We start from the raw sequence: 27,837 nt of genomic DNA, 5'->3' as shown, positions 1-27,837 counted from the left end.
TTCAGCCTGGAGAAGGCATAAAGAGATCTTAGTGCTGTCAACAGCTACGTAAGAGGAGGGTATGGAGAAGCCAGACTCTTCTCCAGTGTGCACTATGGAAGGATAAGTAGCAATGCACCCAAGTGCTTATGACAAATTTTGGCCCAGTATAAGGGAGAAATATCTACCTTTACGAGTCAAACCTGGCAAAGGTTGCCCAGAGAGGTTGTAAAGTCTCCATCCTTGGAGATAATCAAAACATGAGCAGAATTGGCACAGAGTACTCTGTTCCAACTGGACCTGTTTTGAGAAGGAGGGTGGACTACAGATCTCTGTAGTCTGGGACACTGGGAGGTCCCTTCCAACCTACACCATTCTGTGGTGACCTGAGTAACTGAGCTGGTCAGCATGTTGTGGTGGAAAGTAGTTTTACTGGAAGGTAGTTTTACTAATTCTTTTTAAAGGATTACAGGTTTAGTTTGTCAAGGAGTATTAAGAAATAGGCTATCCCAAAGTGTTTTTAAATCAGCATTAATGAAACCAACCCACCCACCCACCCACCCACTCTTGGAATCTGGAAGAATCCATTCAAAAGCAGGGGTTTAGACTTGAGGCAAGAACAGTGGTTTATACCTACAGAACGATGAAGATGCCAGAGACAGCAGTAGCTTAGAATGACTTAGAGGTCATTAAAAGTAATCTTCTCAAGACAAGATTTGAGACCAATATCATAGCAGGAAAGACTTTGAATAAATTAATTTGGAAATAACAATGCATTAGGAAATCAGGTAGCAGTTCACTCAGTAAACAGCATTAGTAAGACTACTTCTAGGACTGCCATAGATCAAAAGACATTCAGTGTTCGAAGGAGAAACAAAACCAAGCTGGGAATAGAAAACGAACCTAAGTTACGAGGCTTAGGAAGCTTAGTGTGTATAGTGTACAAAAAGGAGAGCTGAGATAAGGCAGTAAGTGTGTGAAGGCTGTTGTATATGGTAGAGGAACTGGGGACAAGCGTATGGATTTGCTGCCCAGGGCCCAAGTAGTGACAGTTGAAGCAGGGTAAGTTCAACAGCATAATACTTTCAGCAGTGAGAATTAACTAAACTTTGGAACAATGTGAAAGGGAAGATCATGGATGTACCACATTAAAAAAATGTAAAATGGGGTAGGCATTATTAAAAAAAAAAAAATCAGCTTTAATCTACTTTGAGACAAATTTGAAAGACTGAGTACATGTGAGGAGAACAACAGCAAGTTGAACAGGACAACAATGCTTGCCTGATATTGATAACATTTAAGTCTCTTTTTCCTCAGTAAGCTACAACCTGGTCTCTTGAAGAGTGTAACACTTTGATCTTAACTATTGTTTTAATACTTGTTGTTCTGATGGTTTACAGATAAAACTAAAGGCATGAGCTATATGCAAAACCAAAATGGGAGGGAGGAAGAAGATACAAATACATACATCCCTACTGTAAATACAGTTTATAACAACAAAAATGCTTTTTCTAGTGCGAAGTCTTTAGTAGCCTTAAACTGGTTACACTTGCTGGCAAGTGACAGACTGTAGTAACAGAAATTGTTGTAGTGTACTTTTGACGGGTCTTTCTGGTTTGAAATATTTTAAGCTCTAATTGATGAGCTCGTTTCTATCATTGACATACTCCAACACTGTTCTTGTATTACTTCAGAAGAAGTCCTAGTCTTTCCACTCACTGATCCATACAGTAGCTTCACATCATAAAAAGGCCAAGCACAGATTAACCAATTTTAATTTCATCTTTATTTCCATAAATCAAAGTTACACTTCAAGTGGTTAGATCCTTTGTTTCACATTTCTCACCCTAAGTAAACACCTACAGTAGCTACCACAAAATGTGCGCCTATTAGTTGTTACTGTATTTTTTCAATCTGATGCAAATATCATTTGCTAACAACCATTTATAGTTATTTTCTCCATTACATGAAATGGAGCTAAGTTGTAAATTGATGGTGTTCTGTTTGCTGCAGGTCCAGCCAGTATTAGAATGTGTAGCAGCTTTAAAACTCAATAATGAACTGTTAAATAAGTAGCAGTGTAAAAGCATCTCAAGGGCTCTACATATGGAGTCATTTCACACTGCAGTAGGAACAGGATGAAAAACCTACACAGTAGTGTCTATTCTATTCCACACACATCTCTTCATTAAAAGGGCTTGTTATCATACCCTTTAAAGAGGCACCTTGTGCAACTATGAATTTAATGGAATAAAGATGCTGACTGTTAGAACTACTTGTTGAAGCAAATACTTATTATCTTCCATTAGGAGGCCATGATATATACTCTGAATCTTTCTGGATTGGCTGAAAAGTACGGAATGCATAGAAGTTCCTAGTGTCCTCTATAGAATGTTTTTACAGAAAAATACTTAAATTTATGCAAAAACATACTTATCCTCTCTACATAAAAATCTCAATTTCAAAGACTTTGTACATTCCTTATGGAGTCAACTGGAGAATACATTTTTCTAGAGTTGTAAATACCCTCTTTTAGAAGAAATGCTTGATATCTTTGGTTTGCTTATATGCTGGATGGAAAAAAAATAGTTTTAAAGGGAATAACTACCTAGTTACCTGAGGATCATCTTTCATTTCTTCCAACATGAACTTTGGATAAGATTAGCTGTTTGGTAGCTGAAAAGGGAAATTCTCTACAAAACAATGAAACACAAAGCTTATTTTAGTGCATATTAAATAAGACAAGGCTGTTTTACTAAAACTAACTCTTAAGTTAAAAACCAAAACTAGTAGTCCTGTTTGTTCCAGAATTAGTAATCCTATTTGTTCTGTATCACCATCTTCTTTACAAATATAAAGCATTACAAAAATATTCACAATACTATTTCTATATTAATTATTCCATATTATATTTTGAAAAAGTGCTTACAGAGACAAGTTTATTAACTGCAAACTCATACCCTTCCAGTCGTCTAAAGCCCTGATCCAGTTGTTTAAAACCCTTGTTTAATACAGAACAAGGAGTTAAGACAACTTTCATTTTTCCTTCTAAGAATGCGCTCCCTACTTTCACATTTTCATGTCAAATTAACAGTTGCTTGAAAAGTAGAGTATGATTTGTGTTAAATTGCAGATTAGCAGTGCAGTTACTTCTAAATAGGAAGTTTCATCTCTAATGTAAGGCTTTGAGAAATATTTCATTGCTTTCCTTTTTTATCCTTCTTCTCATTATCCAATACTTTATATTCATCTAACACAGCATGGCCAGTTTCCTTTGCAGTTCTCTTTACAACAGCTTTGATACCAATATTGTCAATGTTAAATGCTGTCACACCAACGTTGATTGCAGAATTCATAGCGTTGTCTGTAGCATGGCCAGCATCATCTCCATACCTTAAGAAAGATAGCAGTTTTGTAGATATGCATAGTTGGTATTTTTCTCTTCACTAGAATTCTTTTGAAAGCAAAAATTTAAGCATTAACAAGAACAAATAATAAGCACACAGCATGAATGTCTAAAGAATAAAATTAGAAATTACCAAGCCATTTGAGTAAGGGCTGCTCCTTTTATCAGACAGATTACTCTTTTAAAGTTACCAATATGCTTCTGCCCTTTTTCCTCAAAAAACCTTCCAGTCTTTCTCCTTCCTTCCCCTCTAGTTTTGAAGAGAAGAGTAGAAGGCTTATCTATAGAACCGTAAGAAGAGGGGGGGCAGTTGTGTGCAATAATCCCCAAGTACTTTTTCACCTAAGTTCTTAGGTAAAATTCCTAATACTCTCTATCCCCCATTAAATCCGCACAGCTGCTAAGCCTTCTCAGTCTCTACCATGGGTGGCAGCACTGAGGAGGAGGGAGGGCAAACACTGTCTTGCCTTCTCTCCTGTTACAGAAAAAGGGACCGGAATCACCTCAGGCATATTTTCTCTCAGTTGGTACCACCACTGCCAGAACAGTGCTTGGTTAGTACTTGTCCTATATCACCTTTGCCTGTGTCTACATGGCATAATATGATACTATGTCTGGTGTAACAGCAACACACTGGCATGTTAATTCCAAGTCCCAAAAGCAGACTCCCTAAGGTAGTGCACTGCTGTGCTCAAGCAAATTAACCCAGACAGACTAACAGGTCTCCTGGGTACAGAGAATTGCTGACACAGCTATGCTCATATGTTGGAGGTAGCAAAGCCCCTACAAAAAAAATTTTATTGTGCAGTGAAAACTTATCTGAAGTAACCTGGAATCAATACAGTGGCAAAGGGGAAGGAGGGGGCGGAAAAAGGAGAAGTCATACAAAACCCCAAAAGGCTCAACAAAGCTATCTTGAGGATACAACGGAAGTTACCAAGAGATAAAACCTCTGGTCTCTCCACTGGGCTGTGGGTCCAGCTTCTTTATGCTTTAGGGGCAAGTCACCAGTCTCAATTACTCAAGTGTTAAGAAAGGTACACAATCTACACCGGGACAGAAAGCACACTGAAGGAGGACAAGAGTGAGAGCAGGAACTCCAGCTGTTCTGGGCAGCCAGACATTTCCCCAGGGAGCACTGTAATCAGACAAACCAGGCCAAAGGGAAGTATTTCTGGCAGCATCAGAATCCCAGCAGTTACCAGAGTTACTTTGTCCCTGTGCTTCTTATGACCAGAGATTCTTTGAGGACCTCAAAATAAGGCTAGAGAGAAGCACAGAATATCAAAGAATCCAAAAATCTATCGCATTATCAGTGTGGCAGCCATGGCATAATGGCTGGAACCAACAATGAAACTGAATAAAAAGAATTAGTGCCTTTTTGTTTGGTTTTTAATTCTCTGATAGAGTAACAGCCTTGAATCACCAACATCTGATTTGCAGATCACAGAATTAATCTCACAGCAAAAGTGCGGTATTTGTCAATTTGATTAGCTATTTTCACCTCGAGAACATCATAAGCCAGTTTATATAACATCAGTAAAATAGGTAACCTCATTTAAAGTGAGACTGTATCTTATCCAATACAGTTAGGCTAACAATTTGTTAATATTTGATAATTGATTTTTCAGTTTGCCTGTCTCAATTGCATAATTTGTAAGGTGTTTTGGCTTTTTTTTGAAGAAAAAAGTTGGGCAGGTATAGATACCGCAGTTATTTATATCATTGTAAAAACCCACTAAGGCAGTAGCATGATACTTTGGCAGAAATACCACTTTTGGAAACTATGTTTTCCCCCAGTTCTGATCAACATACACATATGATGAGCATCTCTTTATAATTCCATCCACGAAGGTATTGCAGCTGAAGTTTTAGCTGAGTCTTTTGTTAATTTAGAGACACTGTGATGATGCTCCTTTAGCTTTGTTTCCATTAAGTGGAATTCAACTCATTCACTGAAGTATTTTGAGTGGCAGAAATCTTTGTCACTGAAACAGAAACCAGCTTCCAAAAGAGGTATTATGTAGAATTTTAGTATATTTATATAGATAGATTCTAAAGATCAAATATCAAACATTTTCAATTGTATTGTGATTAACTGCAACATTTAATTACTTATTGTTTTTCACTCTTAGTGGCTGTTGACTGCTGATCTCCATATTTCCTATTTTTATATCAAAAACAAAAACATTACTGTGAATTTATGTGAAAGGAGTACCAGTACAATACCTCCTGACATTCCTACTGAAAGCAAACATTAGCAATAAAGCACCACTGACTAGAACTTCACTATCTAGCCTCCTGTTCGAAATGCATCACAACACAACCCTGAATGCCAATCCACTTAATACTGTATGCTGAGGTTTACCTTGTTACCTCTGCTAGTAGCCTGTATGCACTTTCAGCAATAGTTTTTAACATCTATTTTGCTACACTTATCACCGATTCCATTTAACCTGCATGCCTTTGCTTACTCTTCACTTTCTATTATACCTACTGCACTTTTTTTTTTTTGAGGTGTGCATTTCATACATTTTGCAGTTACTTCAATATATTCCCTTATTCTCCACAGCATCTTCCAGTACATGTCCTCAACTTTGTTCTTTCCATCATCTTCGTAACATCATCTTAATCCCAAATGTTACTATCCTCTTCCCCCATTATCTTTTTCTAAGAACATCTGTATTTTGCAAGTCGATGCTATCCTGTTATTGCTATTTATGCCTTAGATTTCCTTACACAATATTCTTTTTTGTACCTCCTCGCTTTAGTCAGACCTGCTGATAGTTGAAGTTCTTCCATTTTTCTTCAAATTTAGCTAAGTTTACATAAATTCATGATCAGAGCCGAGAGGTTTAAAACAGTAACTTTTTTCCATAATGACATTATACTGTAGAGCAAAGATATAAATCTGAACAGTATTTGTAACATAGCCTGAAGCTGTAACACTTCTAGAAGAGAGCTAAAAAAACACTTACCACAATCATTTACTCATTTAGTATTTTTAGTTACAGGAGATGCTCATTACTGTGCACTTAGCAGCTTATCATGTGCTGCATAATTAGAGCAAAGCAGGTATTTCAGTTAGCTTCCCTGCACTTTAATAAGCTTTCTTGCCAGTATTCAAACACAATGACAATATGTTGTAGAAGATGAAACCAATAAAAACGTAACTTACTTGTATTTGACGGTTTTTACAGTCTCGGTTGAAACACTTTTAGCAATGCACTTAGCTGCACTTTCTAAACCTTGCCACACTGTTGAAAACCCTGTAAAAATGAACAGCTTATTTGAGTTCATAGCACTGAAAAGTATGCAATTAAAAGAGTATAAGAAATTTTTATTACCTTGAACTCCACTTGCTGCTACCACCAGAGCACCATCAAAAGTGGATTTGCCATCTTTATCTTTCTTAAGGGATTCTGGAACTAATTTGCTGCCATGCTTCTTCACGTGCGGAGCCAGCTCCTTTCCGACACAGCTTGCTATGGAACACACTCCCTCCACTACCATGAAACAACAGTATGCAGATTATTTAGTAAGAATATAGAACATCTTTCTTTAAAAGTCCTTACTCCTAATTAAAAGTAAGTTTCACTGAAGTCTTAAGTGTTGCTTCTATTTAAATATGCTTATTTGAAAGACAGACCTTAATCCACGCTTAAGTACCCAACTGATAGAGAAGCAACTTTATTTTTCAGATTCTGCACAGCTCCAATTCCTAAGAAACAAGTATGGTTGGTCTTATGGCTAAAAAGCCCTTTAAAAGAAATACATACACGTCACACTAATGTCAAGAAACTGTTTTCATTGCTTTGTTATCCCCAACTTGCAGATAGGGAACAAACCGTGTTTATTTCCTGACCTGTCTCCTGGAGAAGTCTTTCTTACAATCATTCCAGCTCTTCAAAGTATTTGTATAACACCCAGCACAATTTGCTTTTAAACTTGGATGAGTCACTAGACACTAAATATAAACAGTAATGCAAATAAATAACAGAATGAAGTTACTGAGAGCTGCTAGGGTTACCAAGCACCTCTGAACACCCAGCCTTTTCTATCTGGAAGTTTATACGTAGTCTAATAGACTTGTTTCAGGTGTGCATATTTAAAACCATGCAGACACACATTCACTAGTGGTACAATATATATATGTTAGTAACCAATGACGGTACAGCTTTTAAAATACATGGTTATCAACTGAAGAAGAGAGACACACCATTTTGAATTAACTGTCTAAAACTTAGAAAAACATGCCAAACTTAAGACTGTACAGACTATTCTTTTAGGAAAGAAAAAGATGCTTCAAGGCTATATAATAAATCCTAGTCCTAAAGCATGTCCTCACAGGATATAACTAGGCCAAACTACTGATCACTGGATTTCACCAGGTCAGTCCCTCCTCTAGTTCATTGGCTTGAGAAACCAGCTCTCATTTTACAGAGTATTTATTTAAGGCAAAAATATACTATGAGATGGAAATTTTTACCTAAGAATTGGCTGACTTTCACAGCTCCTCCAGTAGCCTGTTTTGCTACATGAAGCCCCTTTGCTACAGTTGGGTTGACTTCCAGAGGTTTTTCTTCTGGTTGAATGTGTTCTCGCAGTTTAGAAGCTCCTTTGTGGATAGCTTTACCAGTATATTCTGCTCCTTTTATTAGGCCCCAGCTTACCCAAGATGCACCTTCAAGGCAAAAATTGTGTTTCTTAGAATGTACAATTTTATAGACTATGATTCCTACAGCTTTCCCTCCTCTGCCTCTGCAACACTGACTAGAAACATTCCTGATTACACAGTCTGCAATTATACTCTTCCCTGAATGGGCCAGCATGAATTCCTGCAGTGATTTCTGCTCCTACACCACCCACGTTTTTTCAATTCACTTTAAGTTTAATACAGCCAGCCCTCACCCAAATGTCAGCTTAATACAGATACTCAGTTTTTAAATAGATATCCAAGCCCCAGCTGGGTCAGAAGTGATAGAACTGCACATCTCAATGCTATTAACATTCTAAAAATGTACAACCCAGCCCTCTAGCCCTCCTAGCAGATTCATATTTATTACAATCAGCTGGTGGTCATTAGTATATTCCAAAGGTTCTCAGAGGAAAAAAAAAAAGTTTATCTGCTGAAATCACAATAGATGCCTGCTTTAATATAACCGCTTATACAGGAATAAAATTGTTCTGTCACAGCGGTTTGAGTTACAGGGGGCAATACCCTAACATATTGTCAGATGAGGAGCCTAACTCATTTGCAATGAGCAAGACTGTTGGCAATGGATTTAAATTCTGCACTGTTTTTATAAAGCCCACCAAAGTATCCTTTAGACAATTACTACCGGAACTGGTGAACAACTACTTCTGACCAGCTTCTACCAGCACACATGCATTTAGGTGAAAATACTGTTTAAATGTTACTCACAGAGGTTTATATTCAACACAATCCTCTTATTACAACGGTACCTGACAAGATTCCATGGGCAACTTTCTCACTCCATTCTGGCAACTCTTTCCGATTTTCCACTCCTTCAGGTTGTGGTTGGATGTGTACAGTCTGAGGCAAGTTAATTGCATCACTAGAGGCTTCTGAAGGCTGCCAAGTGAAAGTAAACACCTGAGAATCTGCTTCACAATATATCACAAGGATTTCTGTTTTACATGTTTTAGATCATACGGATCCATTATCAGAAAATGCTAACGTATTCCTTGGGTAAGTGTACAGAAATTCAATGGAAATTTGTGATTCAATTACTTTTGCACAGAAGTGCTATGCATTCAAAAAAAGCTTATCAGACAGCTCAGCATTTTCTGTACACTTTCTTCATCCAGTTACAATGAAAAGATTTGCATGCCTACACGGCCGTATGGTCAAGTAACTAAGTAGGGAAAACTTACAGTACAAGTTAACTAGCAAAAAAAGGTAAGAGACTTGTCAATCTATCATTTTTATCTTCTCAGATGGAAGTTAATTCTGTTGTTATTCAGTATGGGAACTGCAGTCCAGCTGCACTAAAAGAATGCAGCTGTTCTGGTTGTTTTCCTCCTCATCCCTCCCAAATTCAAAAATAAAGGAGATTATTCATTCTATATGCTGTCAATGCTTTTGCAGACTGGCACAGCCAAGGAACACATCAAGCTGTGCATGATACTGCTCCCCATTTAAAGTTGGGTGGATAGGTTCGGTGTGATTCCATGTCAAACACTAGAGTTTCTGGAGTAGACGTTAATCATTCAAACATAGCAACCACCACCACAGTCTGGCTAGTGTTTCTAAAAAGCGTAACACCACTTTACACAGTTCACAGACAATGTGTAATTAAACTTTAATTAGAGAAAGCAAAAAAATTGTAATAGATTTAGGTTTTGGTTAGGATTCTATTTTTAAGACTTTTCCAATGTAAAAGTAAAAAAACATTTCAATGATTGAAAACACTGCTAGTTAATGAGGGACAGTAAGAAAAACCTTTTTGTTTAGTCTAGAAGAGTCTATATGAAAGCATTCATAGATGAAACCTATGAACAGAATAGAATACACAATATAGAATAGTATTTGATATTGCATGGAATTCTTAGATTCCTCTGACATATTTACTGGAAATAAAAATAGGGTATTGCACAAAGATGGCTGTTGCAGTAAAACAAAACAAAAACATTAACAGAAAAGAGTAGATTAAGTCTTGGAAAGTTGCTAGGTTAACAATGTATCACTGACTTGTACTATATCATCAATTACTTCTTGACAGCAGTGCAAAATCTCATGTTTAAGAAATGTCTTTAGCATGTGACCAAAATACTCTGGGGGCTGGGCAGGAGAAATTACCTTAATACACAGCTATAACTAAAAAAAAAAAAACCTACCAAAAAACCCAATAAAAAAACCCCAAAGTATGCTCTAGATTAATTTAGTTACACCACAGTTTGGATCACTATGTAGAAAAACATTCAACGAGACTTCTAAGGACCTTGCTAAGGATCAGAAATGGGTTCTCTAATAAGACAGGTGACTCCATACTATAAATACATTAAATATACTTGTTAATTAGATCCTCATGAGTACTATATAAAACAGATACATTAAATGGCCATCACACTAGGCTTTGAAATATTTGTGCTCTATCACAAAGTTTTTAAAACTCCAGAAATCTGCTACCGATTTGCAAAACGCGGTAGCCTGCAGTAATTGAACCAGCTCTTAACCAACAACAACAAAAAAAAAAAAACACAGGGCACAGCATACATTGCTGCTTTCAACCAAGTCTGGAATCTCAGCAGTTCTAACATGTATTTCAGTGACTTTTTTTTTTCCCCACTATAAAATTTTGGAACCACTATCCTGGAATTTACCTGGACTTTGTGGCCAGACATCTGTTTAAATTTATCTTCAAAATGCGCTCTCTCAGTTGCTGGGAGCTCTGAAGATAACCCTACTCTCTCATGGGATCCTGGCACCTGTGACATCGTATCAGGGAACATTAACAAAAACATGGAATTTTAGGACAACAAGGAACTAATGAGGTATCCAATTTGAACTACTTCTACACAGGAAAGATTACAGAATTTTATCCAGTAAGTCCTGCACTGAAACATCGCATAATTCTGTAGTACTTTTTCCTTTGAAGTAAAAATTAGTGGCCCCCTGTGCTAGCAAAATTCCCTGCTGAACTCAACAGGATTTATAACATAACGGAAGTCTGCCCACATGGCATGCTGCAAACCAGTCCATCATCACTGCATGCAAGTCTTGGTGATTCAACAACATTCTATCTTTCATGAAAAGATATAACCTTGCTATGAGCTTTTAAGTAGTTATTGATTAGCATTCTTCCTGAAATGGTGCTCCAGTGCTCTTACAGTCATACTTTTCACCTTGTTTCCAGTCACTGTATCTTACTGCATCTTTGTTACACTATGGGTTTTTTTCTATTTTCTCTATCTGTTAATATCTTACTGCAATAAGGTGCCAGATTTATCTATTTTGAGATCCTATTTGAAGGGAGATTTTAAAGGTACAGACTATTTTCACAGGTCTTCTCGGAAGCAGCTTAATATTTTTGAACTGTAAACACATTTGGGCACATTCCAAGAATGGTATCATCAAAACTACACAGAGAGCGTGTGCACACACAGAGGAAAAAATGTGGTTCACCCTGTACAGAAGTTTTCATTTTGGGTCCTATATTCTCTTTTGGAAAAATAGAGAAAATATACAAAACAGTCTCCAATTCCCCTCTATGCTTACAATTTAGTATTTTAAAATTTCTGTCCTCCCATCTCAGAGAGCCTACAGTTTCATTACTAGGTTGCTTAATCTTGGCTACTTTATCTATTTCTCACTGGTAAGCTCACCAAGCAAGACACAGAACTTTGCAGTTTTACACAACTAAATGTAAATAGGGCAATGTATTGATCGTTTCCACCTTTCCTTATTGGCTTAAAAAAGGCAGCCCAGGAATTTACCTGGATTCGAAGGTCAGACATCTGTTTTAAGAGATCCTCAAAGAGCTCTCTGTCAGCTGCTGGAAGTTCTGAAGACAGCACTACTCCCACATAGGACCCTGGTATCTGGGACATCGTGTCAGGGAACATGTAGACTCCAGTATTACAGCACAGAACAGGAGACTGGTTACACATTAGAGGATACAACCAGTCACAAACCTACAAAAGACAAGTACATAAAGGAATTAAAGGAAATTTTTTAAAAAGAAAGATAGGCAGAAAGTACTAATAAGCACCACAAACTTGATTTTCTGTAAAGTTTATGAAAAAAAAAATGAAAAACCCTTATGCCATCTTGAAAAAAAAAAAAGAAAAAGAAAAAACCCCAAAACAAAAAACCCACATGACTGTGGAAATATCATTCTTGATTAGTTCTGACAGTCTAAAATACAGAAAATACTAGTTTTCACAGGACTATAATTCAGGCTGGTAGCCTCTTAACTGAGGTCTAGCCTTGAGGCCCAGGTGTAGAAGCAGATGAAAAGCACTGCCAAACAAGTGAGGATTCACAGTGCCTGTAACTTCCTGTAGATCTCAGGACAGGTTTATATGATAGGATAAAGAGAACATATGGCTGTCACTGGCTGACTGTTGAAGACTGCTAACACAGGTGGAGGTGAACCAGCAGACCCAAAACTAGGGAGCAGTTTTTGCTTGTTCCTCCAAGTTTCCCCTTCACTGATGAGACTTCCAACAGCCAATCTTAGTAGCAACAAGGAGATCCAAAGTCAGAAACCAGACCAGAAACATTACATACGTTGCAGAACATACCCACATGAAGCATGCATGGACTGAAAAAAATCCAAATAATGGATCCAAGAATCCAAATAATAAAATTAAAAAAATCCAAAAATCCAAACAATAAAAAATTCAATTTTTTTTATTTGTAGTTCAGAGTCTGGATTAACATGGGCCCTCAAATTCCAAATTATCAGCTGTCCTAACTGCAATACCTTGTCACTAGTTGAGACTGAAGTGGGTAGCACGTAATCCAATTTTACACTGACATCTTATAAGAGGTGAATCAACATGTCTTCTCTATGTGAGGAAAGGGAAGTTAATTTTATGAAGACATGTTAAGTCAACTCCTTTAGAAAACAGAATTCACCAGAACAGTCAGCACTTGACAACCTTGGGAAGACACAGGTCATTTTCACAGAAGAAGTCATAAAAGAGTCTATTTGCAGAAAACCATTTCTCCAACAGCTATAACATCCTTCGTATTATCATACAGAGATTTAGGCTCAGAAGAGCAAGAACTTAAGAAGATTGCCTTTTATGTCAGTTCTTGAAATTTAATTAAAGGAGAAAATTATTTTCCAGTTACCTGAAGAAATGCAGGTGGACGATTCTGGGCTGTCTCACTATCTGTATCCAAGAACTTCACAATGCGTAGATATCCAGGATATGAAGGAGCACTAACCTGGCCATCAGGAGTCACAAAGAATATTTGTACTCCTTGGGGAATCAAGATCAGCTCATCTGCATCCACTCCCAGGTTTTCAAGGGGAGGTGGCTGAGTACACTTACTGTAGTAGTCCTCACCTACAGAAGAAAACTCCCCAGAGTCTGTGCCATAAGACACAGTAAAATGGCCATTGGTAGCTTGAGGCGTATAGGCAGGAGGTGCTTCATTTGGCAGACAAAGAGGTTTTGCAGATGCTGGACTCATAGCTGGAATTTGCCCCTGGCTCACAGTTGCAACACTTCCATCTGCTGCAGGTGGGTGACTTGGTACAAACAGAGAATTAGGGGCTGGGGGTCTTTCTGGCTTTTCTTTGGAAGGAATGGATGGGTACAACTTGGGCACCCCAGCAGGGGCATCCATCGCAGCAGGACTTGCTTGTACGGGTGGGGTGTTTTGTTCTAGAATGCCGAGTCGAGCATGAACGTTTTGAAGGGTCTCCCTCATCTTCTGTTGCATTTGCCTGGCAGACTCCCACTGGGACCCTACACATGCAGGACCCTGCGATGGAATGCTAACTCCTCGGAGCAAGTGGTCAAGTCCTTGCTTATAATAATTTCTTGCCTCTTCCTTCTGACCCAGTTCATCTGTATTCAGTCCTTTATTGATAAAAATAAAGGCTTTCCTGTACTCTTCATTAATAGCTTTAATATTTGCATCTTCTTGCATAACTGGATCCTGTAGTTGTTCCATTACTGCAAATTGGAATTGATTAGTAGCAGTATTCACAGATGAAGCCAAACAAAGTCTACCTTAGAATAAAATGTCTGCTAATTGACACCAATTAGAAGACTGAAGTATAGAACTATACTTCAGTATAGTTACTGAAGTATAGAACAGTAACTATACTCTGTGTATTAGCAGAAAGCTATCTAGTTGGTTGGTACAGTGCCTGGTATGTTACAGTTATCTCCTATTAACCTTGAGAGTTAGAATATATGATTCCAAGTCAGCAAGGAATTTAACTCTATAACCATCACATCTGGTTACATCACAGACATGTATTTCTTAAACGTTAAGCATCAGAAGGATACAGGTAGGCCTGATATTAAACTTTCCATCTTAAAAAGTATTAAGATCAGTAGTAAATGGTGGAGTAAAAAAAAAAAAAAAAAAAGAAAAATCTAACTTTACTTTTGATAATATTTAAAAAAAAATCTCTAGGGTATTAAAAAACTCAGTTAACATTTTGTCTATTTAAATAAGGGCTGAACTTATAAACTCAGTACATTTTTATTCAAATGATTTAAGGGAAAGCACTCAACAGATTTAAACAAACCTTGACAGACTCAACAGACTTAAACAAATCTTGATAGACTTCAAGACAGACACAGAACTGGGAAGAAATACTTTGAACAGTTAAAGCTATGCCTTACAAAATGAAAACAGGGAATTACTTAATTTCTTTACAGTGTTTATGAAGTGAGAAAGACAACTGGCGTTTTCCCTTCCTTGCTCCCCAGGTGACAAAAACCTGAAATACCACTATGTACAAAAGGTTGCAGGTTCTATTTCTATTTTGGAATGTGTTCCTCAAACAGCCTCATATACATTTCAAACAACTGAAGAGCAGAAAAGAATCCAATAGGTTTATTTGAACTTTTAAAATGTGTAAAAAAAAAAAAAAAAAAAAATCACTCTTAACTGACTGCACATTTTCAGTCTTGGCCAAATGCAGCAAATACCAGTCATTCTTGGACTAAGATAGTGTTTACAACACACAATGTAAAAAAATTCCAGTGAGGTTTTTTGCTGACAGTGTTGAGAGGCATTGTCAATTCAGAAAAATCAGAGTCATGATCATGGACAACAAAAATGGGATACTATTTAAAAATGAAAGAGCATGCATTTTTAAGAAAAACAATTATTCTGTGCTGTACGCTGGATGGAAGAAAGGAGAAAAATCTAGAGACATCTGTCAATCACAATGATAGCAAGCTACAGAAAACATGGGGGTAAGTAAAATCCAAAGTGTGAAAAGAAAAATACTTCCATTACACATACAGAAGCATTACTGCCACTGTATAAAGCACTGGTGAGACCTCACACAACGCTGAGCCACATTCAAGAAAGCTGCACCAAAACAAGAAGAAGCATGCAGAAGGCTACTGAAATTTTCTGGTGAATCTATTACTTTTCCCCAGACAGAGGTATGTTTGGCTTACTAAGCCAATAAACCAAAGGCTAAGAGATTGGATTAGTCTCTATAAATAAACTGGATGAAAAGAAGAAAGTAAATCAGGAAAGAAAAAAAGAACTACTGAAATCCAAACTTTTATTAAAATCCTGAAATAGTACCTACATCCAAGTTTATTTAATGTCTCTTTTTGTTTTAGTCCAACTATCAATAAAGTAAAAAAAATAAATAAATATATGTATATATTTAAGTAATCTGGAAAATATCCTTCCTCTAGTCCAACACAAACAGAGCAACTTAGGTAGTGCAGGTCATGAACAGATTTTAAAGAGGCAAAGATCAAATGCCGTGCTCTACTCCTAGATCCTTTATGACCAAAACGCAGATAGTACTCACGTGACTGGTGCATTGGCAGTCACATGACAGTAGTGCCACGTAACCTGAAACGCATCTGTATTTTTACAATGTGACAGAATCCAATTTCATGCAAAAGATGAGATGTGTGATTTCAGTCCAATGACAGACACATAGCTAGGAATATGACAGGGATGGCTTGAGCAGGCAGCCCACATGGAGCAGGTCACCAGCGACTCAAGCCACCAGGCTCGCTGCCAATTCCCCATCATGTAGCAGAAAAACAAATCTTGGGGTGGAGGAGATTTTTCTTGTTGACTGCAGTCACCTGCTGCCAGTAGGCTCAACATCTTTGATTTAAGCTGAAGAACAACACTGGCGTAAGAATAAGCGTATATTTAATAACCACCAAGGACATCAAGTTTAGAAGTTATAAGCGTGCTTCTGAAAAGCACAACAGCAAGCAATTAGAATGAAAGTAATTGGAAAGAACTCTTAACAAGTTTGTGAATATAGCTGGAGCCTTACATGAAAGATTATACTTAACCATGTCATATATTTTATGATCTAGACATTAACCATTTAAGATATGCATAGTCAAATTACTAGCTAGCAAAAAAACCTAGGGACTCCCAAACCACATCATCTGTGTCAGCACTTGTATTTACTAATGAAAAATCCTTTTTTCCTTGTAAGAGGGGTATAAAGGTGAAAATTTAGCAGTAAGGAACTCTGATTTAAAAATTATTGTAGGTTTCCAAAACACACAGAAAATGTTTAGAAGACTGAGGAAGACAGAGTTTAACCTAACATCAGTTTACTTCTTTATGAGCAAAATTTAGTGTTTCGACATTTTTAGTGCCTGATTGGCACTAAAAACTTGGATTTTAGAATCCAATTCTGTAACAAGTCCCTTCTTAAGGCTTTAAGTAAACAATTAATTTGTGTGAACACAATTGCAGTACCTCTTGCAATTGCAGTACCAACTGCAATAGTCTACTTTGCCCCGTGGTTTTTGATTTGTTTTTGCTGAGGGAGGCTAAAGCAAAGATACTTTACAGATTTTAAGTAATTCTTTTGCTAGTGATTGTTAGTATGTAACAAGAAGAGACATCAAGTAAAATCCTAAAGTCATAGCTACATTTCAACTTAATAGTGAATTAATTTACTATTTACTGTATGCTTGTCATACTGTCAACACCACTGTTCTTGCTAAAGCTCAGCCTTTATTAACACTAAAAAAGGTCTGTAAGAAAACAGATGTCAGCACGATCAGTGTATACACAGCACTAGTGCATGGTGGAGATACAAAAGCTGGCTCAGCAATTCAGAAGAGTGGGAGTGTTATAACTCATCTCTGATTGTTTGAAACATCCCAAGTTTGCAGTATATGTACAGTATAGTTACCACCAAACTATGCATTTGGGTGGCAAAGCACTTGGAAATGGAAGAAGGAATTCACAGTAGGTTTTAAGTTTAACACAAGATAACTAAAAGTCAGCCTGAAGAGCTAAGTTTAATTCATTCCTATTAATTTATTAAAATTAATACAAAATAATGGATGGTATAAAGTAAATAAGCCAACTGGATTGTTCCCTCACAACACAAGAAGAAATATTCTCTGGAACAGAACATTAAAGTAGCAATCCGATCATATGCAAGGAAGATCCTCAGTCATTACTATTTTCGGTGTGTGATCTTAATATAGTATTTAAGTGTCCTGCATGTTTTAATATTTATCTGTAATCCACTTCTGTACAATGCAGAGTCTTAAGTGTGCATTACTAAATACGAGAGTCCCACAAACCAACCTTTGGTCCTGCGGCCAGTACAGATTGGCCCAGATCTGTACTACTTAGTACTAAATAAGATTTAGAGGAACTTGTCTTGGAGAAAGCTGGTCCAAAACAGAGCTAAGAGCTAACGGGCACTGTAGATAATCACAGATCAATCCAGTGCTTGAGCTCATTCCATGGCCCTTTTTAATTTATCAGTACAGATATACTCCTTGGCTTTAAGTGACTCAACCAAGGGAGGCTACAGTACAACAGGGAAACTTGAGTTCAATTTGATATTGTAAGCTAACATCTCAACTATCTGGCTGACCTCTGAGGCAGCAAACCCCACTTCATTAAAAAGTAATGTATATTAAAAAAATACAGCTCAGTGGTGGATCTTACTGCCAGAAAGTAAACATGAAGCCTAAAGCTTATTAAGAGGATTAAATATCCTGACTGGCAGAGGTAGGACACTCTTTCAAAATCACTGGTTTTGAAACATGGGAGGTGTAGGGGAAGAAAAAGCAAAACCAAAACAAACCCCTTAATCCAAGAGCTCTTCCTCTATGTCAACTGTTTTTCTATCAGCCACTGATTTCAAAGATGAAGAGGATGAAGAACTACCATACGGACAGAATTAAGCCTTATTTCTGTGGGGAAAGAGCAATTAAGAAAGTATTAGTAACTTTCAAGAACTTAGAGAACAAACTGAATTAAAACAAATGTTATAAAGGATTTAAACTAATACAACCCAGGCACTAGCTGATAATTTTACTTTTTTTTGCTTTTACTTTACTTATATTAGTTTGTTTAAAGTAGCCCTTAAATTTTTCATTAAGTGGTGGCCTACTGCTAATTTTTAAGCACCTAAGGCTAGATAATATCAAAGACCAGACAACAGATAAAGTCAGTGATCTGATCTAGCATGGTAATTGTTACTCTCTCAAAATTACTGAAGACTTCAGTAAACTCCCATCTTCTGACATTTCAACCTATGCCATCTTCTCAGGCCGGTATCCCAGCACCTACATTCACCCCGCCAGCATGTCTGATTTTCCTCCTCTCGGTACTACTGCTGTCTCAAGCCTTTTTTTGTCCAAATAAATGGACCTCCTTCCTGACTCCTTGGTCTGTATTTCCATCACATGCTCTCCATGCAGAGCTTTTAGGCTTTGAGTGCCTACTTGGCACTTGTTTAAAAAGTAAACTGAAAAACCAGTAGAGCAGATAATTCCCTTCATCATGCAGCTGTGCTGTCCAGCGCTTACATTCTTCACAGCACTGAAGTACAAAGACATGGTCGCTATCTACCATTCTGCGGCCCAAGATTCTAACAGCATCACGGAACATTTAGGGCTACGCAAGATAACTATTTAATACTTTTTCATTAGCAGTGTGCCTGCCAGTTTCCCATCACCGCCAACAGATTTTTCCGTATACAAACAACTCAAGCCCAAACTGTCTGACGTGAATCTTTTAAAAAAGACAAAATACAAGGAGCAGTTTTCCGAAGTATTTTGACAAATAACCTCTCAGATCCGTAAGGAGACACTAAAAAAATGATTGTCACGGCTACTTTAACCTGGCCTAGTCACACCCCGCTCCACCCCTCCCGCTGCTCTCCCGGGCAGCAGAGCTCGCGTTGCGAGGCGGCACCTTCACCCCCCGCCCACCAGCTCTGACCAGGCCTCGCCCTGCCGCGCAGGGGAGTGGGATGCCCCGCTCCAGCCGAGCCGGCCGGACCGCACCGCGCAGACGCGGGGCTCCGCACCTGCTAGCCGGGCCCAGGCTTCTCTGCAGCGAGAGGACACGAGCCACCCGGGCGCCTGCCCCCACCCGCCAGGCCCTACCCAGGCCCGCGTCCCGGCTCCCCGCCGCTCACGCAGCTACCCCCGCCCCGCGCTGACCGGAGCGCCGCCTTCGCTTCGGGACGCCGCCCGCGACTGCCCGGGGGCAGCCGAGGCGGCGGCGACCGCGCTAAGGTGCCCGCCCCGCCCCGTCCCGGGCGAACAAGCCGCCTCACCGCAGCCCGCCGGGAGGGGCCGCGCCCCCCGGCCCCGCACGGAGACCCCTCCAGCCCGGGAGAGCCGGGCCCCGCGGCCGCGCTCACCGAGCCAGGCCCCGCTCGCCGAGCCGAGCCCCGCCACACCTCCCGGGTCAGGCGGCAGCGGGCGGGACCGCCGGCACGCGCCTGTGGCGTCACCGCGCGTCCGTTGGGGGGTGCGCGCGGGGGCGGGGCAGGGCGGAGGCAGCGCCGCTCTGGCGGGGGGCGGTGGCTCCGCGGCGGGGCGGGAAGGCGGAGCCAGAGGGAGAGACCCTGGGCAGGGGCGGCTGCGGGGCTGGGGTCGGGAGGCGTGAGGAGAAGCGGTGCCGCAGGCGGCAGGGGCGCGCTGGGGACGCTGTGCATAGTTCTAAGAGCTTGATTCTCTTCCTAACCACTGTTTAATTAATAAAAGGTGTTTCATACGTATTGGCTGTGATGTGTGCCTTCCCCCGACTTGATCTCCTGTCAGGGAAAAGGAGGACATGCTCTCCTGCCGCTCCCCCACCCCGGCAGCAGCGGCGGCGGCGGCACTGGGCCCGGCCGGTGTGTCGGCAGAGCCTGGGGGCGGGAGGCGGTGAAACTGGCGATTCCTGGCGTCTGGGAGCGGGGTTCATAGCCGGCACTGGCAACAATGCCAGGAAATCTTGCTCTAACCAGAGCTTCCAGTTAGGTAATTGAAATCAATATTCAAAAATGGAAAAACAAGGCCTAAAAGCTGTCATTCTGAAGCTTCAAAGTCTCCTATGTCACGTTTCAAATTTCATTTTGACTGTCACTTTAATTGTGACAAAATGACCGACTTCTCTGCTCGGAGAGATGCCATGTTTGCAGAGGTGGCTGTCTCAAGGTGAGGCTCATCTCCAGAGCTGGGAAAGGGGAAGGTGGAGCTGGCTGCCTGCCCCAGTACAGCTTCGTAGCTGTGGGAAGGACGAGCTGCATTTGTGCACTGGTGGTGTGAAAAGAAAAATGGTCTCACTAAATTTCCCGCACTTGCCTTAGGACACAAACACTCGTGTTCTCAGTGAAACTTCAACTTCTCAGTGAAACACCTGTTAGAATTTCTGAATATAATCTGGCAATATATTATTTATTTGCCACTTTCATAATCACTTCTAAAAATCTTCTGCAGCTTGACTTTCGCATAGAAAATTTCTAGCGACGTTACATCTAGGAAAGGTGCATTCCACGGTGCACGGTTCTTTACCTGAGCTAGCTCTTCCAGAACTTGCTGAGTGCCAGCCCTGTTGGGGCTGTTAACTTGCTTTCTCAGGTACTGTCATGTGTATGCTGATTGTGAGTCAACCTTTAACACTCTTGGGACCACAGACTTATAGTAAGAAACTTATAGTAAACTTATAGTAAACATCATGTTTACGTAGTGGCAGCCCTGTCCAGCACAGTCCTGGAAGATGGGTTTGCCTCTAAGCTTCGTTTAGCTCTGAAGTGTTTCTGGAAATTCGTCACACATGGTAGTTTCTAGCACAACATTTATCTAGGAATTCTGTGTTCCCAACTTCTCACTTGCCCGCTCTTCACTCCTTTCCCTACTGACAGGAAACAGAGAACAACCTGGAGGAGACACAAGCCGTCCACAAATCAGGGAGAGTTCCTCTCTTCAAACAATGACGAGGGTGACGTTTGTACACGAAGTAGCGTGCAGATGGATGAGGTTGACATATGTGGTTTGGGCTGGTGGAGAGGGCCCTAAACATTGGTTTAAACAGATGATAGGTTGGGCTCAGGTAACTAGATGACACCAAATTATGTTATGTGGATACATGCAAGACTTACAAGGAACTAAAAAACAGTTTTACGATGGAAAGTGACACTCTCTTTTCAAGCAGTGCTGCAAGTCAGTAGAAGAACTTTTTAATTTATTTTTTTTAACCATGCAGGTGGCCAGACAGTGGTCATGGTTTGCCCAGGGAGGCTGTGCAATCTCCGTCCCCGGAGTGTTCAGAACCCAACTGGACAAGACCCTGAGCAACTTGGTGTAGCTTCAGAGTTGGCTATGCTTTGAGCAGGGGGTTGGACTAGATTACTTTCAGCGATCCCTTCAAGCCTAAATTTTTCTGTGATTCTATGAAATATATGCTGGTCTTGTCCTTAAACAGAGAAAACCCCCAAACCCACAACAATCCAAACAGTGGCCTTAAGCGGATTCCTAGAGAGGAGTAGGAACAACACACAATTCTTCATCTCAGAGCTCTTCTACTTCAGTTTGGTTCCTTCTTAAATACGTGGTTTAATCAGAATGTAGAAATAGATTAAATAAACCATCTGAAGAATGCTGAAACACAGGTCAGTCTTAAGAAGATGTAAGTGATGAGGTGATGATAGATTATTTTTTTATTTCTTATTTCTAAGAGCAGAAACTGCAAGTAGTTTATATAGATCCGTTGAGAGGATGCCTCCTAAAGAGAAACAGCTATATCATTTTTATCAGTCAGTATTTTCAGTAGTTCAGCATTTTCTGGAAACAGGGCTAAATAATGCCTTTTACCAACATTGTTTTGTGGAAGCAGGCCTTCCTAGGCCTAGAAGTTGGTGAAGGGCACAGCCGGATCAGAAGGGAGGGAGAGATGAGCTGAACAGATGTACACCAAGGCTGCCTGGCTGCATGCTCTGAGCTATCAGCAACACATGGGCACATTCGCTGTGATGTTTCCTTCCGTGCAGATGCTGCTCTGCCGTATCAGGCCCCCTCACAGGGCAGCTTGTATCCGCTGTGAATGTATATAAACCCTAGTTGATGAAGCCTTCTTCCTCCAGCTACAGGAGGCTTCATGCTTGCAAGCTCTTGTCCTACTGGGGGACTTCAACCACCCCAACATCTGCTGGAAAAGTAGCACGGCGAGCTGTAGGCAATCCTGGAGACTCCTGGAGTGCATCGAGGATAACTTCTTAACCCAGGTAATAGACACCCCTAGCCAAGGGGATGCGATACTGGACCTGCTGGTCACCAATGCAAGTGAGCTCATCGGTGACGTCAAGATTGGAGGCAGCCTAGGCTGCAGTGATCACGCATTGGTGGAGTTCTCAGTCCTGAGGGATATGGGACAGGTGAGGAGTATAGTCAGGACCCTAAATTTTAGGAAAGCAAACTTCCAGCTCTTCAAGGAGTTAGTCAGTAGGACCCCCTGGGAAATGGTCCTCAGGGACAAGGGAGCAGAACAGAGCTGGCAAATCTTTAAGGATGCTTTCCATAAAGTGCAAGAGCTCCCAGTCCCCAGATGTAGGAAATCAGGCAAGGAAGGGAAGAGACCGGCATGGCTGAGTCGAGACATGCTGGTCAAACTAAAGAGCAAGAGGGAACTGCACAGGCAGTGGAAGCAGGGACGGGTAACCTGGGAAGAGTATAGGGACGCTGCCCGCTTGTGTAGAGATGGGGTCAGCAAGGCCAAGGCACAGCTGGAGCTGAACTTGGCAAGGGATGCAAAGAATAACAAGAAGGGCTTCTATAGGTATATCAACCAGAAAAGGAAAGTTAAAGAAAGCGTACCTCCACTGATGAACGAGAATGGTGACCTAGTATCAACAGACGAGAAGGCGGCTGAGGTACTCAATGACTTTTTTGCTTCAGTCTTCTCTGGCAACTGCTCTCCTCACCCCTCCTGAATCAATGGACAACATGTTGGGGACCAGGGGGGTAAAGCCCCTCCCACTGTAAGGGAAGATGAGGTTCATGACCACCCGAGGAACCTGAACATACATAAGTCTATGGGACCTGACGAGATGCATCCCAGAGTCCTGAGGGAACTGGCTGATGTAGTTGCCAAGCCACTCTCCATGATATTTGAAAAGTCATGGCAGTCAGGTGAAGTCCCTGGTGACTGGAAAAAGGGAAACATTGCACCCATTTTTAAAAAGGGTAGAAAGGAGGACCCTGGGAACTACCGACCTGTCAGCCTCACCTCTGTGCCTGGGAAGATCATGGAACAGATCCATCTAGAAGCTATGCTAAGGCACATGGAGGACAGGGAGGTGATTCAAGACAGCCAGCATTGGCTTCACCAAGGGCAAGTCCTGCCTGACCAACCTAGTGGCCTTCTATGATGGAGTGACTACATCAGTGGACAAGGGAAGAGCTATGGATGTCATCTATCTGGACTTCTGTAAGGGTTTGACACGGTCCCCCACAACATCCTTCTCTCTAAATTGGAGAGATATGGATTTGATGGGTGGACTGTTCAGTGGATAAGGAATTGGTTGGATGGTCGCATCCAGAGGGTAGCGGTCAACGGCTCAATGTCCAGATGGAAATCGGTGACGAGTGGTGTCCCTCAGGGGTCTGTACTGGGACCAGTGCTGTTCAGTATTTTCATCAATGACATTGACAGCGAGATCGAGTGCACCCTCAGCAAGTTTGCAGATGACACCAAGCTGAGTGGTGCAGTTGACACGCCAGAAGGATGGGATGCCATCCAGAGGGAGCTGGGCAAGCTTGAGAAGTGGGCCTGTGTGAACCTCATGAGGTTCAACGAGGCCAAGCGCAGGGTCCTACACCTGGGTGGGGGCAACCCCCAGTATCAATACAGGCTGGGGGATGATGTGATTGAGAGCAGCCCTGCAGAGAAGGACTTGGGGGTGCTGGTGGATGAAAAGCTGGACATGAACTGACAATGTGTGCTCAGAGCCCAGAAGGCCAACCCTATCCTGGGCTGCATCAGAAGAAGCGTGGCCAGCAGGTCAAGGGAGGTGATTCTGCCCCTCTACTCTGCTCTGGTGAGACCTCACCTGGAGTACTGCATCCAGCTCTGGAGTCCTCAGCACAAGAAGGAGATGGACCTGTTGGAGCAGGTCCAGCAGAGGGCCACAAAAATGATCCGAGGGCTGGAGCATCTCTTCTATGAGGACAGGCTGAGAGAGTTGGGGTTGTTTAGCCTGGAGAAGAGAAGGCTCTGGGGAGACCTTATAGCAGCCTTCCAGTACTTAAAGGGGGCCTATAGGAAAGACAGGGACAGACTTTTTAGCAAGGCCTGTTGTGACAGGACAAGGAGCAACGGTTTTAAACTAAGGGAGGGCAGACTTAGACTGGATTTAAGAAATAAATTTTTACAATGAAGGTGGTGAGGCAGTGGAACAAGTTGCCCAGAGAGGTAGCGGAGGCCCCATCCCTGGAAACATTCAAGGTCAGGTTGGATGGGGCTCTGAGCAACCTGATCTAGTTGAAGATGTCCCTGCTCTTGCAGGGCAGTTGGACTACATGACCTGTAAAGGTCTCTTGCGATCCAAAGCATTCTATGATTCTATGATTCTAGTACTTTTGCTTTATGTGAGAATTCACATCGGTAGAGGGCTGAACCTCTGTCACTACGCATTCCCTCCTGTATCTGTAGAAATAAACTGCTTCTGCCTGACCTGAATCTGCAAAAATTAAACTGTGTGTTTATTCTGCAAGTCTTCATCCTCATCTGCAAATGATAACTCCTTTTGTGGTGAGCTATATCTTTAGTGATTTCAATCTAAACAACCACTGTGGGCTTGCTTAATTTTTGTCTGCACTTTCACAAAAATAATTTTCCCCAAATAATCTCCTTTTTTATGCTTTAATAACGTATAAATAAGTTCTACATAAGCTAGGCAATATTTGTGTATATATATGTATTTAGGTATATAAGCATGTATATATATCCAATTTATTTAAACATTATTCAAATGGTAAAATCATTGAGGGATCTCAAACTGATCTGTAAAAGTTAGCAAACATGGGTGGGGTGAGGCTGTGAATAAAAATATTGTGAGAATTCTCCAGTACCACTTACTAGTATGCAAATAAATTTCATTGACTTACACCAAATGCCAGTACGACTGTAACCTGGTTAAGCATCTGATGGGAGTCACGCTGTGTAGACAGAGTGCTTTTAGGCAGCAGCCCCCGAAGCACTGATGGAAGCACAATAAATCACTGTTGTGTGGGTACAACTGAATACATAATTATTCTACAGCTTGTAACAACAGTAAAAACTTTTGTGGTAGATGAGTAGATGATCTTATCTGTGATGATTACCTTTTTTCTGCCTTCAAACCCCATAATCATTTGCAGATAAATTGTCCTCAAGCCAAGTGAGGAAATGGCAATAACAGCTGTCTGACAAAGGTAGTATTGCAGCTTTCTAAAATTATGCCAGCGGCTGACCTCAGAGTGAACCAGCACTTTGTTAAGGTGCAAGAACACGTCTTCAGCGTGTATGTGCAATGTTGATAGGCTTGAACTACAAGCAGGGGTAATGCACTTAAGAACCTAGACAGCAGATGACCGTGAAACATCTGGAAAGGGTAGGTGGCTCTCGAAAAGATCTCCTCTGGGATGGCCACTCCCAAAGGGTGATGGAATAACCTGGCTGTTAACAGTACGGCCCTGGGAGGGAGGAGGCCCTACCAATTCAAAGATACAGACACGGGTCCAGATATGAGCTGTGCATTGCATTTGGCGACTTGCCTGACTGCAGCCATCTTGAGCAAGGTTTTTCCCTGCCCTTTGCTGTGAGCAGTCATTTGCATGTGTGTAATCATTGAATGCTATCTCCCTAATCTGCTGTATTCTTATGTTGAATAGGGGTGCCCACAGAGTAAGCACACAAAACCTAGACCATTTTACGGGACCCCAGATTTAACATGTCCTACCTTCGGCGATGCTACAAGCATGGTCCTCAATTCCAGCCTAAGGGAAATTTTCTGGAAAGGGTTCAAAGGGTCCAAGGTTCAGACCCTCTTGGAGGGTCTGCTACAGTGGGGTCGGACGTAGGTATGTTAGAACTACCGAGACAGATGACGGACCAGCTTAAGTGGACTGGGAGTTCAGTTTGTTAATTCAGCAGTACATAAAGTAAGTTGACAAAAATAGTCAGAAGAGAATACAACCAGGAAAATACCTGGCTCTGTAAAGACTGGTGGTAACAAAGCTATTTTCTTGGGTGGTTTATAGCTAAATGCATCCCTGCTGGGACACGTCACAGTAAAGCTGGGCACCACAAAACTTGAGTTTTTCACATGTTGATTACAATATTGAGATGCTGCTTGTTCAGTTCAGAGGAAAAATAAATTAAAATGCTGATGGAGTATTCTATCATCCCCCTTTGTGGCACTTGGAATAGTGGCCACTTTATTAGATAGCAGCTATGTGTTTTCCGGAATGATTTGACATACTGTCAGACTGCAGAAAGCAGCTGAGGTGGTGAAATATATTTCTTTTAGAACCAAAGGTGCAATGTATGCTGCTGTCAAAAAAGAGAGACCATTTAGGGGCAAGGCCTTTGCTCTTCACAAGCCTGGGATTGAAATTTTATACAATTAATAAATAACCCTGAATTATGCAATTTATCCTGGGTTGGGTTTTTTTTTTTTGGGGGGGGGAAGGCTACACAGAAGAATAAAAATGCAAAATTAAACATGCAAAATTAGAAAGCAGTACATCTCACACTGTATCCATAATTAAACATCTTTTTAATGCTCCTGATATTTGGGAGAAACACACGTCTGCATGCTGCACTCCATAAATTAATTTCTCTGGGAACATGAAAGATAACTTCTTGTTTGTCTTCTGGCTTTTTGTGGCTCACAATACCATCAAGCACTAATGTGTCAAACTGAAAAATGATGTTTAGCCCTAGCAATATCAAGTGTTATTTTTTCTGTTCTTTTTCAGTGGCCAAGAGTGGCTCGGCATTTGTGATAAATTGAGTTAATTGTGATAAATTGAGTATGTAGTCTCTTCATCTTTTCATAAGAAGCTGTAACTCTTACTCAGCTCTGTGTGTGAGCGTGCATGTGTGTACAAAAGCACCCAAACTTCAAAGTGTGCTATTCCAAAAATGATATTGGCAGAATTAAGGCCTTGTGATATACTGTATGTAAGAACAACTATCATCAAGATTTTGCTATAGATGACATGGGAGAACATCTGTTTTCCTAATGATTTATGTGAAGCAGCCTGGGGTCCGGCGTGTGGCAGTTCTGTGTTTTCTTCTTATAGTCTCAGCTCTTCACAGAATCACAGAATCAGAATCACAGAATTGTATAGGTTGGAAAAGACCTTTAAGATCATCAAGTCCAAGGTCTCCCCTCAGCCTCCTTTTCTCCAGGCTAAACAACCCCAGCTCCCTCAGCCGCTCCTCATCAGACTTCTGCTCCAGACCCTTCACCAGCTTCGTTGCCCTTCTCTGGACACGCTCC

At 40.9% G+C, this 27,837-nt stretch overlaps 1 protein-coding gene across 3 annotated transcripts; it reads right to left on the bottom strand.

Annotated features, from left to right (window-relative positions):
- Positions 1-1,122: 1,122 nt before the first annotated feature.
- On the bottom strand, positions 1,123-19,828 carry SPART (spartin). 3 transcript variants are annotated; one of them, XM_075490744.1, is made up of 10 exons: positions 19,729-19,816; positions 18,160-18,268; positions 13,212-14,044; positions 11,846-12,043; positions 10,733-10,837; positions 8,852-8,981; positions 7,875-8,069; positions 6,733-6,891; positions 6,564-6,654; positions 1,125-3,372 (listed from the first exon to the last, which is right to left on the bottom strand). In XM_075490744.1, exons 3-10 carry the CDS (start codon positions 14,040-14,042, stop codon positions 3,177-3,179), a joined length of 1,905 nt encoding a protein of 634 aa, XP_075346859.1. In that variant the 5' UTR covers positions 14,043-14,044; positions 18,160-18,268; positions 19,729-19,816; the 3' UTR covers positions 1,125-3,176. The 3 variants fall into 3 exon arrangements, with proteins under 3 accessions (XP_075346869.1, XP_075346859.1, XP_075346877.1); XM_075490754.1 differs by lacking the exon at positions 18,160-18,268 and having other exon boundaries at positions 1,123-3,372; positions 19,729-19,828; XM_075490762.1 differs by lacking the exon at positions 10,733-10,837 and having other exon boundaries at positions 1,130-3,372.
- Between the last annotated feature and the right edge of the window lie 8,009 nt (positions 19,829-27,837).

Source organism: Mycteria americana, chromosome 1 (assembly GCF_035582795.1).
Source record: "Mycteria americana isolate JAX WOST 10 ecotype Jacksonville Zoo and Gardens chromosome 1, USCA_MyAme_1.0, whole genome shotgun sequence".
Lineage (NCBI taxonomy): Eukaryota > Metazoa > Chordata > Aves > Ciconiiformes > Ciconiidae > Mycteria > Mycteria americana.
The sequence above is the reverse complement of the archived record's forward strand: the minus strand, read 5'-3'. Positions and strand labels throughout refer to the sequence as shown.

Bases quoted from the DNA above. Each gene is read 5' to 3' on its own strand.
- SPART (XM_075490754.1), bottom strand. From the start codon at position 14,042: ATGGAACAACTACAGGATCCAGTTATGCAAGAAGATGCAAATATTAAA. The intron at 6,655-6,732 runs GTAATAAAAATT...TCATTTTTACAG, and splicing joins AGCAGCAAGTGGAGTTCAAG to GGTTTTCAACAGTGTGGCAA. The intron at 3,373-6,563 runs GTAAGTTACGTT...ATCTTTCTTAAG, and splicing joins GTAAAAACCGTCAAATACAA to GTATGGAGATGATGCTGGCC.